At 43.2% G+C, this 13,724-nt stretch overlaps 1 protein-coding gene across 3 annotated transcripts in view; it reads left to right on the top strand.

Moving 5' to 3' along the window:
* Positions 1-13,724, top strand: part of ankfn1l (ankyrin repeat and fibronectin type III domain containing 1 like) — a 202,525-nt gene that overhangs the window by 28,491 nt on the left and 160,310 nt on the right. For 2 of the 3 annotated variants that reach the window (XM_031893333.1, XM_018097586.2), the window contains exons 1-2: positions 5,874-6,070; positions 8,947-9,236. The exons of the other annotated variant lie outside the window; for it this stretch is intronic. In XM_031893333.1, the coding sequence (XP_031749193.1) occupies positions 9,115-9,236 (122 nt within the window). In that variant the 5' untranslated portion in view covers positions 5,874-6,070; positions 8,947-9,114. Of the gene's footprint in view, positions 1-5,873; positions 6,071-8,946; positions 9,237-13,724 lie in introns of those variants that run through there. 3 annotated transcript variants of the gene reach the window in all.

Below are 13,724 nucleotides of genomic sequence, written 5' to 3'. Positions count from 1 at the left end.
AGGTTTGCCACCTTTTCTGGAAAAAATATACTGGCCCTCCTCTACTTTTATCATTCTTTCCTGTTAATAACATTAGCATCAAAGACCCCTTAGTGTGCTCTGTACCTCGTTCCAAATTAAAAAGTGTAGTGTTGGTGGGCCCAAAGCAGCCTTGTCCTTAATGTCTGCCACATTCCTTTGCACCCTGCCCCCAACAGTGCTCCCTAACTTGTGTGTTTGCCGCAGGCTGCCTGTGGATGCTGCCAACCCTCTTCCAAGATCTATATGTATGAGAGAAAAATGTAGCCTTACTGACATGAAAATGCAAGCTAGCTTTCAAAAAGATTTATTTTAAATCCTCTTGGATGTGTTGCCCCATTTAACTGCTGTTTTTCAGGCTGCTTCGTTATTCTTCCAAGGATGATTACGGGCAGTCTCTGCAAAGGATCATTCCTGTTCTGCTCAGACCAATGCTCAGGCCCTTCAGTACTGCAGAGTGGCCCCCAGAGCCATCTTTCAGTTATAGGAATTGTAAACCCAACCGCAATGCTGTACCCTAGTTCTGCTATAGAAGTTGCCAAAAAACATAATTATAGATACAATAAAATTCACCAATGAGAATTCTACTTACCAAAAATGCATTATAATGGAAAATAATTCACCGTTGAGAATGCTGATTCCCAGCACTACATCAGCATCTTGCTGGTATCTTACATATAGAGATAATTATGTCATTTTTCCTTCATTATATGACACAGGAATCAGACATGGGGATAAAGGACAGACTTGTTCAGTGCTGGGACACTGTGCTTATTGCTTCCAACTCCAATTGCAGGAATAAAGAACAGGGAGCCTTATTTACACAGATCAGCTGGGATTCTTATTGGAGGATTTTTTCTTTTGTTATTTTGTATTTTAAAGCAGCCGCTGGCCCTGGAGATTTTGGGAAAATTTTTGGAAAAGTTCTACTGTGCAATATTGCTTTAAGAATACAACCCTGAATATGCTGGACTACAGCTCCCAGCATTACTCAAACTTGATTATGTATTGTTCTGGGATTTGTAGTCCAGCAACAACTGAATAACGTTTGGTTGAGCAGTGCAGTGCACTGCACTGCTCAACCAAACATTACTCAGTTGTTGCTGGGCAACAAACCCCAGAATAATGTAACTATAACACCTAATGAAGGTTGAGGCATGCTGGGAGCTGTAGTCCAGCAACATCAGGGTTGTATTCTTAAAGCAATATTACACAATAAAACTTTTCCAAAACTTTCCACCAAAACTCCAGGGCCAGCGGCTGCTTTAAAATGCAAAAAGTCCCCCAATGAGAATCCCAGCTGATCTGTGTAAATAAGGCTCCCTGTTCTTTGTTCCTGCAATTGGAGTTGGGAGCAATAAGCACAGTTTCCCAGCACTGAACAAGTCTGTCCTTTATCCCCATGTCTGATTCCAGTGGGAATCAGTGTTCTCATTGGTCACTTCTCTTGCATTTATAATGAGGGTTTTGGTCAGTAGAATGCTTACTGGTAAATTTTTTTGCATCTGTAATTATGTTTTTTGACAACTTCTATTGCAAAACTAGGGGGCGCAGTGGGACAGTGTTATGATTGGGTTTACAACCCCCTTAAGATACAACAGTGTTTTTTTTTTTACACCCCCCCCCCCCCATGGTGCTGCTTGATTTACATTTATACATATGAGCAGTGTCTGCCATGTGTTTCATACGCCTCTCATACACTAGCAATGGCAATGGCAACCCCATTTGCAGAGAATAAAAGCCCAGCACACAAAAATCTATACCCCCATTAATCTAAAGAAATAGAAAATAATGCTTTCCTCCCTCATAAATAGTATTTCCCTTTGAAGCTATTCCCTATACTTTAGCAAATACTGCCCATGCATTCTTTAGTACTAGAGCACTTTCCTCGGCTTGCTTCTGGGGACTGGGGTTTTTTTGGGGGCAGATATATGAAGGCGGATTAACATGCTTTGTGCATATGAAGAATAGTACATAGCCAGAGTGGGCCATTTCTCTTTGTGCTCCCGCCATTTCCGCTTGATCAAGTCACAATGCACTTAGTGAATAAGAAATGTTTTGTGTTAGTTTTAATTGCATTTAGTGCACAAAAATAGAAATCTTCTTGATGATACTGGTCATTTTCTAATGATAGAAAAGGATTGTGTGGGAGTTTATCTCATGACTGAAGGGCACATAAACCTTCTATAGCAACAATGCTCCTCTTCAAAATATGCTGGACTACAGCACCCAGCATACTCCAGTACATTAGCAAGGGTTAGAGCATGCTGGGATTGGTAGTCTAGCAACATCAGAAATGGCTTCTTAAAGCCATATTGCTCTTTAAAACTTTTTTCAAAGAGAATCCCGCCTGCCCTTATTACACTTGGTTCTCTTTACTAGCACCGAGCACCTAAACAGCACATTATTCAAGTAAAAACTCCCTATGTTAGATACTGGCAGGCAGACTGATAGGGCTCAGGGTGCTTCTCATTGGAGAATCATCTTGCATCTGTTATTAGGTTTTCTGCTTCCATTTCGGAAGCTTGGGGGTTCAAAAGTGATGGCTTTAGGGAAGGTTTATGTCCCCATTGAAGTGCTATTATTGTTATGTATATGGGGGGCATTCTAGGAACAATCGCACTTGGTCTAATTACAAAACAAAAGCTGTTTTCATGATTCTTTTTGTTCTGCAAAGCTCCAGTTTGGGATGTGAACTCCCTCACCCTAGTGACCAGGCATTTGTTTGCATGTTGAAGTGAAGGATGAACAGGGGTGGGTCTGATCAGTAATAATGGAGCATTTTTCGGTCCCTGGAGTCACCTGACTATGTCAAGCATTTGGGGGGGGGGGGGGGGGGGCAGAATATAAAAACAAATATCAAATATCAAAAATGTGCAAAAAAAGTACACTTGCTTCAGTATGCTAAATGTCTATTTAAAGATCAACTTTTCCTTTAATAATTATTAGAACAATATCCTGTTGTGGTGTTCTTCTTAAAAGGGTCTGTTAACTTTACACCCCAAAAGCACGCCTTAGGGGCATATTTATTACCGTGGGTAAGCCAACATCACTGGTGATGTTTCCATAGCAACCAATGAGCAATTGAAAATTGTTAGAAAATAAAAGCAAAGATTTGATTGGTTGCCATGGGCAACAACACCAATGATGGCTTACACCAGTGATCCCCAACCTTTTTTTACCTGTGAGCAACATAAATATATAAAAAGACTTGGGGAGCAACACAACCATAAACCATGTTCCTGGGGTACCAAATAAGGACTGTTATTGGCTATTTGGTAGCTCCTGTATGGACTGGCAGCCTATAGAAGGCTCTGTTTGGCAGTACACCTGGTTTTTATGCAACCAAAACTTGCCCAAAAGCCAGAAATTCAAAAATAAGCCCCTGCTTTGAGACCACTGGGAGCAACATCCAAGGAGTTGGAGAGCAACATGTTACTCACGAGCCACTGGTTGGGGATCCCTGGCTTACACACTATAATAAATAGTGTTTATTTTAAAATCACTTTCATCAGGGTCTTCCTAATTCCTGTTACAGTTATTATTATTATTATTATTATTATTAACATTTATTTATACAGCGCCAACATATTCCGCAGCGCTGTACAATAAGACAGTTAGCGCTGCAGATGCTGTTTTGGGAAGGGCTCAAAGTGCAGAAAACATGGCACTGCACTTGCTAGAAATTTTAATGAATGCGTATTGCTGCTTGCCATGCTTCTTGCAACAATTTAGACATTCTTCATAGGATCCAAAAAACAGCACCCTCTAGTGGCCTAGTCTTTTAGCAATATCCAGGTAAATATGCAGACACGGAATGTTAGAGATGCCATCTTGCCAGATGCCACTTAGCACACAGTATCCAGACTTTCTTAATATAATATAAATAGAAGCATGAGGTGTAAAGAGTGTGCTTGTGGTCTAGTAACCCAGAGCAACCAATAACCTCTATTCTAAAAGAAGCAGAACAATAAATGCTCATTTGTTGTTGTGGGTAACTACAGCTGGACTTCCCCACAATAGTCCAAATGGTTCACCTTTAAGCTATTTTTTAGTATGTAATAGAATAGCCAGTTCTTGGCAACTTCTCAACTGTTTTTTGTAATTTTGAATTATTTGCTTTTCTCTTATGACTCCTTCCAGTATTCAAAAGGGGGTCACTGCCCCTGAAGCCAAAAAAAACTATTGCTCTTTGAGGCAATTTCATTGTTATGTTTTATTTTTTATTACTTATCTTTCTATTCAGACTCACTCCTATTCAAATTCCACTTTCTCATTCAAACTACTGATTGGTTGCTATGATAATTTTGACCCTAGCAACCATGTAATTAGAGACTTGCTGAACATAAACCTAAATAATTTAAAAAAACAAATAGTAAAAAATGAATAACAGTTATAAATTATTTCAGAACAGCACTCTCTCTAACATACTAAAAGTTAATTTAAAGGTGAACAACCTCTTTAAACCAACTGAAAGCCTCGACCAATTACCGTATCTGCCCATTTGCTCTACTGAGCAGTGCAGAGTCTTAGTGACCAAATCAAGTACAGGTATAGGATCCCTTATCCAGAAACCCATTATCCAGAAAGATCCAAATTACGGGAAGGCCATCTCCCATAGACTTCATTATAAGCAAATAATTCTAATTTTTAAAAATTACTTCCTTTTTCTCTGTAATAATAAAACAGTACCTGTACTTGATCCCAACTAAGATATAATTACCCCTTATTGGGGGCAGAACAGCCCTATTGGGTTTATTTCATGGTTAAATGATTCCCTTTTCTCTGTAATAATAAAACAGTACCTGTACTTGATCCCAACTAAGATATAATTACCCCTTATTGGGGGCAGAACAGCCCTATTAGGTTTATTTCATGGTTAAATGATTCCCTTTTCTCTGTAATAATAAAACAGTACCTGTACTTGATCCCAACTAAGATATAATTACCCCTTATTGGGGGCAGAACAGCCCTATTAGGTTTATTTCATGGTTAAATGATTCCCTTTTCTCTGTAATAATAAAACAGTACCTGTACTTGATCCCAACTAAGATATAATTACCCCTTATTGGGGGCAGAACAGCCCTATTGGGTTTATTTCATGGTTAAATGATTCCCTTTTCTCTGTAATAATAAAACAGTACCTGTACTTGATCCCAACTAAGATATTATTCATCCTTATTGGAGGCAAAACAATCCAATTGGGTTTATTCAATTCTTAAATGATTTTTAACAGACTTAAGTTATGGAGATCCAAATTACAGAAAGATCCCTTATCCGGAAAACCCCAGGTCCCGAGCATTCTGGATAACGGGCTCCATACCTGTACACCGTCAAAGGCAAATCATATTGCTAAACAAGCTGGGTTCAACTTGCTTTTCTAGTATACTTTGCCTTTAATAGGGCCAATTTCCATTGATATCCATTAAAGTTTCTGCTGTTAGACTAGAACTTCTGCAGCACCTTATGGGGGGAACATGGTTTGAAAGTTAAAAGGTCTGTTTAAAAGCCACCCTGGCACCTCTTCCTTGGCATGCAGCTCAAGGGTTAATGTGATTGGGCCAAAGTGGCACACAGCCATTCTCGGCAGGGGCTCGGACAGCAGTGACGGAGTTAAGTTTTACTGCAGAAATGGGAAAAAACAAAAGGAGCTTCTCTGCGGCTGGAGATCGATATTGAGAGGTTGTTAGTTGTGTTATGATAATTATCTTTAACATCAAAGTCCATCGGTGTATCAGGGTGATAGTGGAATTTAAAAGATCAGTGAAGGGGAAGAAAAAAAAAAGGAGAATGGGGGGAGCAGGGGAAAGGATTTGAAAAGGGAAGGAGGGGCAACGATGGAGAGAGAGAGGCAGAGAGAGAGACGGGAGCGAAAAGGCGAAGATTGTCTATGAAGGAAGGGGGAACCTTACTCTCTGTGACTGACAGAGAGGTGATCCACAAGCGTTCCTCTCATTAAACATTCCTGGGAGCATCAGGCAGAGCGAGAGAGACAGAGGAGGGAACGGCTGGTGGCATCACATTGCGGGGAACCATGCTGGTGCTTCTTGTGGTATCCTTTTGAGTAAACCTTAGTAGGTGCTGAGAGACACATAGTGGGAGGGGGTTGCACTGGATGCTGGAGTGTGTATAATGGGGGGAGTGCGGAGTCTGGAGACCCTTCTGCACAAATTTCTCACACAGGTAGAGCTCCTGCCACCACCCCTGACTATGCAGGCGTTTGTTATAGCATGTCTATAGGTCGGCTCTTTCCATGGTCCATAACCGTAAGGTTACAGAACCACCGGCAGAGTTTATCAATCACTTAGTAATAGAATAACTGCAGAAATGCTTGTAGTGATAATGAAGGGCAGAACGTTGCTCTTCTACCTTATCCCACCTTCACCGTCCCTCAGAAGAGTTTCTCACCCAGCAACATAGTCGGGAATGATAATGCCACCGACCTTGGTGTCTTGCCTTTCTACTTGAAAAGATCAGTCACAGACTCCAGGGTACGCCAGATATGTCTGCAGATATTTTAGGGAGCTGACATCATATTTGGTGCACTTACAGTCGGTGTGCTCCCACTTTGTGGTGGCAGAGACCAGGAAACATGGTGAATCCCAGCTGAAGTGACCAATGTGAGACGGGCAGTTCCTGGGACTTGATGTGGTTTGTGCCTGCTGAGAAGTATTGGCGAAAATTCTGTGAGGGTGATGGAGACTTCATATGGGTTATTGGTGTGCCCAAGGGAAATGTCTTGTATTGTAGGAAAGGTGAGCTTCTGATGTCTGTGTACTGAAGAGGGATTAAGCGTGACAATAATATTGAATATTATGAGAGACAGAGTATTAGGAGAGAGGAGAGATAAGTGCCCTCTTGTCTGTGTGTTAGTAGGAGGGGAGAGGTAGGTGAACTAATGTCTGTGTATTAGGAAGAACAGAGAGGTTAGTTCTCTGATACCTGGGAAGGTAGGTACTAAACTGTCTGCATATTGGTATGTGGTGGGAGGAAGGAGCCCTGAAGCCTGAGTATTGGAAGGGGGGAAGGTAGGTTCTTTAATGTCTGTTGGTAAGAAAATAGAGGTATATGCCTTGATATGATGATGTATAAGGAAGTGAAAAAGAGGTTATTTGACATCTGTGTATTATGAGGAATGTCAGAGGTGTCTTGATGTCTTTGTATTAGAATTTAGTAAGAAGTGGGCATAAAGGAAAGGAGAGGTAGGAAACCTACCATCTTTGTAGTAGGTAGGGGAAAAGGTAGGTACATTCATGTCTTTTTATTAGGGGGAGGAAAGAGGCAGAGATCTTGATGTCTGTATACTAGGATGAGAGAATAAAGTGCCTTTATGTCTTTGTACAGGTAAGAAGTGGTTATCTTTGTATATTATGAGGAGGGGAGGTGTATGAACCCTTATATCTGTGTATTATGAATTTAGAGGTAGGTGCTCGTATGTCTATGTTTGAGGAGGCAGAGTAAGGTTGGTGCCTAGATGCATGGGTATTTGAAAGAACTGCCCAATCTTTATATTTGAAAGAAGTGAAGAGCTTGTGCCCTGGTGGCTTTATATACATAGGTGACATCTAGGTGTCCAGCTACCTGTATGTTAGATGCAATGATATGTAGAGCTGCCACCTGGCTGGCAAAGTGACCCTTAAATGTCTGTAACCAATATAACAGCATTTGGATGGCTGGCAACCCTAATGAACACAGCCAGGTGCCTGGGTACTGTGCCCTAATGCAGGTATGTAAGGCAGAGGCTAGTGAGGGAATGCCATGTGTAGGAACACATTCCATAAAAAGTCCAAGCTGCATCTCCCTCTCACATCACTTCTCACTGCTCTTTCCCAACATCATATTATTAACACCTTCAAGTGTTAATGGACATGCACTGCTACTTCTGACTGCTGAGTGCTTGTGTATGCAGTCCCATATTTGCACTTTATGTAAACATTCTTCTTACTGTCCCATAGTTAGGAAGTGACCGATACATATATGTATTTATAAAGATAAGTATAAATAAATATATATCCAGGAACACACGCACACAAGCTAATATTTAGCAGTTTATCTTCTAGATGTTTTTACGAAGGCCGAAGCCTGCGGCGGAGTGTTCACATGGCAACCGTTTCTGCTTACTCTCGTTTGGTCTCCCTGCTAACTTCACAGAGACTTATTAGTGAACTGTCTTATGCCGAGATGTTTTAATTTGCCTTTCTCTTATACTGTTAAAGAAGCCTATTTCATTTAATATGTTATTAAGATCTGTGTAGGTGCTGTCTAGTATTGCATGGAAGCAGCCCACCAAAATGGTGTTCTATTGACACCTAGGTGTATTTATGTGGTATTGGTACTAAGCATTTTATTATATTATGCCTGGGTGTATTAACTTTAACAATAAGACTTATTATTAATGCTTCTATTCTTTCCTACCATGGACCTCTTTTGATGTCAGTAGACCTAAGATGTCCATGCATTTGGTGAGCCTTGACAACGTTGACAGGTTGCTGGCCCATGTATAGGGTCCAAAACATTTACTTTTTTGATTAATACCCATTTATTGAGATATTGGTTGGGCCACTGAAAGCTAAACAATCGCATCAGCCCAGTTGATAGGCCAAAGATAAGATGGCTTGTGTATGAGCAACTTTAGAAATGTATGTATTGAGTAATGGAGAGACACATAGGACAACCATAGCTTGGTGGTGAGGCACTGGCCTTGGGACATGCAGTACTTCTGAAGATCATCACATGTCACCTATGTATATAAAGACACAGGGTACATAAGGCTGACTACTAGTGGTGGTAGTATCACAAGGGCAGGTAGGAGAAGACAATATATAAATTATGAATCTATTTGAAAAGAGCCACTTGACCTGTTATCATTGAACTTTATTTATATGGCACCCACATATTTAACAGTTTCCTCTTTAACCGAAACTTCAGAATGGGGTGTCCTCTTTTTAAATCAGAGATCAAGAGACATGGGTCGTTGACAGGAAGAATCCTTGGTGACTTGCCCTCAGGGGATGCTGGGAGTGCTGACATCCAACCTGCCCCAGTGGAGCTGGGAGAGGGTAGGCTTTCTGAGACATAACACGCAGTGGTGGGAGCATGTCCTCGTTTGGGAAGCTGACCGAGTACTTCAGCTTGAGGAAGTCACGGGAGGACATTCGGCCTGGACGCAGCACTGGCAGAAGGAGTGGGAGCTATTGTTGTACCATTACACAGTCCAGGTATAAAAAGCACTACTCGTTTGGGGTAAAGGAAAGTTTGGCCTGATCCATTCCATGTGATGAACCAGTTATCTAAAATATAACTAAATTATATTGAAACCATTGTATCATACAAGTTTGTGGAGAATCCCATATGCCCTGGTTTGATAGGACTTCATATTTCTGCCATGGTTGCTTACCTTTGTGTAAGCTTTAAATTATATCAGTACTGAGATTAACTGGCCCCCTGCATGGTTTAAACCTCAGATTCAGGCTGTAAACCCCTGTTTTGTTCATACCTCTAAGACCCTACATTGTTTACACATTTAAGTCCCTGCGTTGTTGACATCTGTATGACTCTGCATTGTTTACACCTGTATGAACTGAAGGCTTCCACATTGTTCACCTGTTTAGACCTCAGACAGACTGTAGGAGCAGTGCTGGCATTGTTTCACTGTACGTAGTCTTGATCAGTTACTTGAGTAGTCATGATAGGTTTCCCTGTCTCCTTCCCTACACTGCCTGCCCTGTGCTGCCTGTGTGTGCCATACTCTTCCTGCCCTATGCTGCCGGTGTGTGTCATACTCTGCCTGCCCTATACTGCCTGTGTGTGCCATATTCTGCCTGCCCTATGCTGCCTGTGTGCCATACTCTGTCTGCCCTATACTGCCTGTGTGTGCCATATTCTGCCTGCCCTATGCTGCATGTGTGTGCCATACTCTGCCTGCCCTATGCTGCCTGTGTGTGCCATACTTTTCCTGCTCTATGCTGCCGGTGTGTGCCATACTCTTCCTGCTCTATGCTGCCGGTGTGTGCCATACTCTGCCTGCCCTATACTGCCTGTGTGTGCCATACTCTGCCTGCCCTATGCTGCCTGTGTGCCATATTCTGCCTGCCCTATGCTGCCTGTGTATGCCATACTCTGCCTGCCCTATGCTGCCTGTGTGTGCCATACTCTGCCTGCCCTATGCTGCATGTGTGTGTGCCATACTCTGTCTGTCCTATGCTGCCTGTGTGTGCCATACTCTGCCTGCCCTATGCTGCCTGTGTGCCATACTTTGCCTGACCTGTGCTGCCTGTGTGTGCCATATTCTGCCTGCCCTATGCTGCCGGTGTGTGCCATACTCTGCCTGCCCTATACTGCCTGTGTATGCCATACTCTTCCTGCCCTATGCTGCCTGTGTGCCATACTCTGTCTGCCCTATACTGCCTGTGTGTGCCATATTCTGCCTGCCCTATGCTACCTGTGTATGCCATACTCTGCCTGCCCTATGCTGCCTGTGTGTGCCATACTCTGCCTGCCCTATGCTGCATGTGTGTGTGCCATACTCTGTCTGTCCTATGCTGCCTGTGTGTGCCATACTCTGCCTGCCCTATGCTGCCTGTGTGCCATACTTTGCCTGACCTGTGCTGCCTGTGTGTGCCATACTCTTCCTGCTCTATGCTGCCTGTGTGTGTGTCATACTCTGCCTGCCCTATGCTGCCTGTGTGTGCCATATTCAGCCTGCCCTATGCTGCCTGTGTGTCATACTCTGCCAACCCTATGCTGCCTGTGTGTGCCATACTCTGCCTGCCCTATGCTGCCTGTGTGTCATACTCTGCCTGCCCTATGCTGCCTGTTTGTGCCATACTCTGCCTGTCCTAGTCCTATGCTGCCTGTGTGCCATACTGTGCCTGTCCTATGCTGCCTGTGTGCCATACTGTGCCTGTCCTATGCTGCCTGTGTGCCATACTGTGCCTGTCCTATGCTGCTTGTGTGCCATACTCTGCCTGCCCTATGCTGCCTGTGTGTGCCATACTCTGCCTGTCCTATGCTGCCTGTGTGTGCCATACTCTGCCTGCCCTATGCAGCCTTTATGTGCCGTACTCTGCCTGCCCTATGCTGCCTGTGTGCCATACTCTGCCTGCCCTATGCTGCCTGTGTGTGCCATACTCTGCCTGCCCTATGCTGCCTGTGTGTGTCATACTCTGCCTGCCCTATGCTGCCTGTGTGTGTCATACTCTGCCTGCCCTATGCTGCCTGTGTGCCATACTCTGCCTGCCCTATGCTGCCTATGTGTGCCATACTTTGCCTGCCCTATGCTGTCTGTGTGTGCCATAATCTGTCTGCCCTATGCTGCCTGTGTGCCATACTCTGCCTGCCCTATGCTGCCTGTGTGCCATACTCTGTCTGCCCTATGCTGCCTGTGTCTGCCATACTTTGCCTGCCCTTTGTTGCCTGTATGTGCCATACTCTGCCTGCCCTATGCTGCCTGTGGGAGTTGAACTTGGCCAGGGTTTGTTCTGGAAATTTGTTAGCATTTAGAAATAGTTGTCTCTAAGGTGTTTCATTTTGAGCTGGGGTAGGAGGATATATATGACATAATAACCTTCTTTCACATATGAGTGATGGGTGATATCCCTGCAGTGAACACCAACCATTTGTTTTTTGTGCTGTGCTACCACCATGTGAGTATGGTCGTAAAAAGTCTTGTGATAACATGGGTGTGGTTTAAAAAGGGGAGTGGTCAAAACTGGCTTCCGTTATTGGCCTTCCATAACGTAGGCCAGAAAAATTCCAGCCCTTGGTACCAGAGAACTTGGATAGCACTGGTCTGGTTACAGTGCCATCAGTCAGGGCCATTTTGATAAATGGGTAAAATGGACATTTACCCAGGGCCCACTAGCACATCTGGGATAACTTTTGGCAGAAGCATCCTGCACAGATGGCAACTGGAAGAGCTCTACAGCTTGGTTCTTTTAATTTGGTTCTGATCGTCCAGAACGGTACCTCTGGGGATCATGTCTACGTCAATAAATGTAGGCCATTTTCTTCTTGCCTGCTTTGCAGAATGCTATGACCCCAGGAAGTGTCTTGGAGATGCCTCCTGGGCTACTTGGATTCAGTCAAATGAGGAGGAGCCAATGGCACCCATGCTGCTTTTGGAGTTGCTATTGCAATTAGTTCAGGAGCATACTATGCTACAGACTGCCTCCGTATCTATGCAACCACAGACTGTGCAACTGAGTGGTTAGCCCTGCACCCAGCACAGAGGTTCTAGGTAGCTGAGGTTAATGAGATCTTGAGATCCTATTAACATGCTATCTGTGGAGCTGCTATAGCAATCAGTTCAGGAGCGTACTGAAATAGTAATGTAGGAGAAATGAGTCCTGGGGTTAAATTTTAAAATATTGCTGTTTTGTTTGTTGGCCACCACTCAGCACAGTACATCATGCAGGTATCTTAGTGTATGAACATGATTTCCTCTAGCTTTAGCTTCCTACATGGGTTAGAGTGCCTGCCTCTAAATGTGTTTACTTCTTCAGAGTTTAGTGTATAGAAAACTGCAAACCCCGCAACCTGTTTAATATTAATGTGTCACTTTTTAATGAGCCACTGTGCCGCGGCAATGAATTGCCATCTGCTCATCTTACCTGGTGGAACCTTGATGTTTATTCCACGGATCGGTTCTAATTTTAGCAGAAGGATGCCAGGATTGCGAGATATAACTGTCGGCTGTAGATACCGTTCCTCCTTAAACTGAAGTGCTTGTCAAACCAGATTGTTCAATTAACATTCAATGACCCGGAACTTTGGGCTGCACTGGCCCTTGTTATGTAGGACACAGGTACAGCAGAAATGAGCAACTGGAGTAAGTCAGCCAGGACTGAAAGGAAACGTGGATGTACAGATATATTTTTTGGCTATGTAAGGGGCTGATTTACTCAATTCTCAACATTTTTCCACGAGCAAGAAATCTAAATTGTACCACAATTTCCTATTACTTACAAACATCTTTTTATTGCTGCAGGATAAGATATAAAAAGTTATATATCCTACAGATGCTTATCATAGAGAATTTCTTTTGGCGAGGAACTATATTCAGCAGATTTAGATTTTCACCCGAGTGGAGCAGTCCTGCAACTGTTAGGAATTGCACATCTTGTCGTCAGCCAGTTGAAAGGGAGGATTAGTGAAATTTGGTCATGTGAGTGTAGGCAAAATCTGTTTAGTTTTATTTTGCGCTATACAGCCCTGGAGCTTCTTGTGACTTCCGGAAAGTGGAATCAACAGGGTTCCCAAATGCCTCGTAATAACTCTTCTTAAATGAGCCATTTTATCTCAGCTTTACAATGGCCCTCTGGCCCTGACTAGTGATGGGCGAAATGTTTCGCCAGGCATGGATTCGCCAGGCATGAAAATTCGCCATGCGTCCAAAAATTGTCGGAAGAATAGTCGCGGGCGTCAAAAGAATAGTCGCACGTCCAAATTGTTGCAAGAATAGTCGCAGGCATCAAAAGAATAGTCGCGTGTCCAAATTGTCGCAAGAATAGTCGCAGGCATCAAAAGAATAGTTGCACGTCCAAATTGTCGCAAGAATAGTCGCAAGAATAGTCACAGGCATCAAAAGAATAGTCGCACATCCAAATTGTTGCAAGAATAGTCGCAAGGCAAGAATAGTCGCAGGCATCAAAAGAATAGTCGCGTGTCCAAATTGTCGCAAGAATAGTCGCAGGCATCAAAAGAAT

Source organism: Xenopus tropicalis, chromosome 9, assembly GCF_000004195.4.
Source record: "Xenopus tropicalis strain Nigerian chromosome 9, UCB_Xtro_10.0, whole genome shotgun sequence".
In the NCBI taxonomy this organism is placed as follows: Eukaryota; Metazoa; Chordata; class Amphibia; order Anura; family Pipidae; genus Xenopus; species Xenopus tropicalis.
This window is presented reverse-complemented; position numbering and strand designations above follow the sequence as displayed.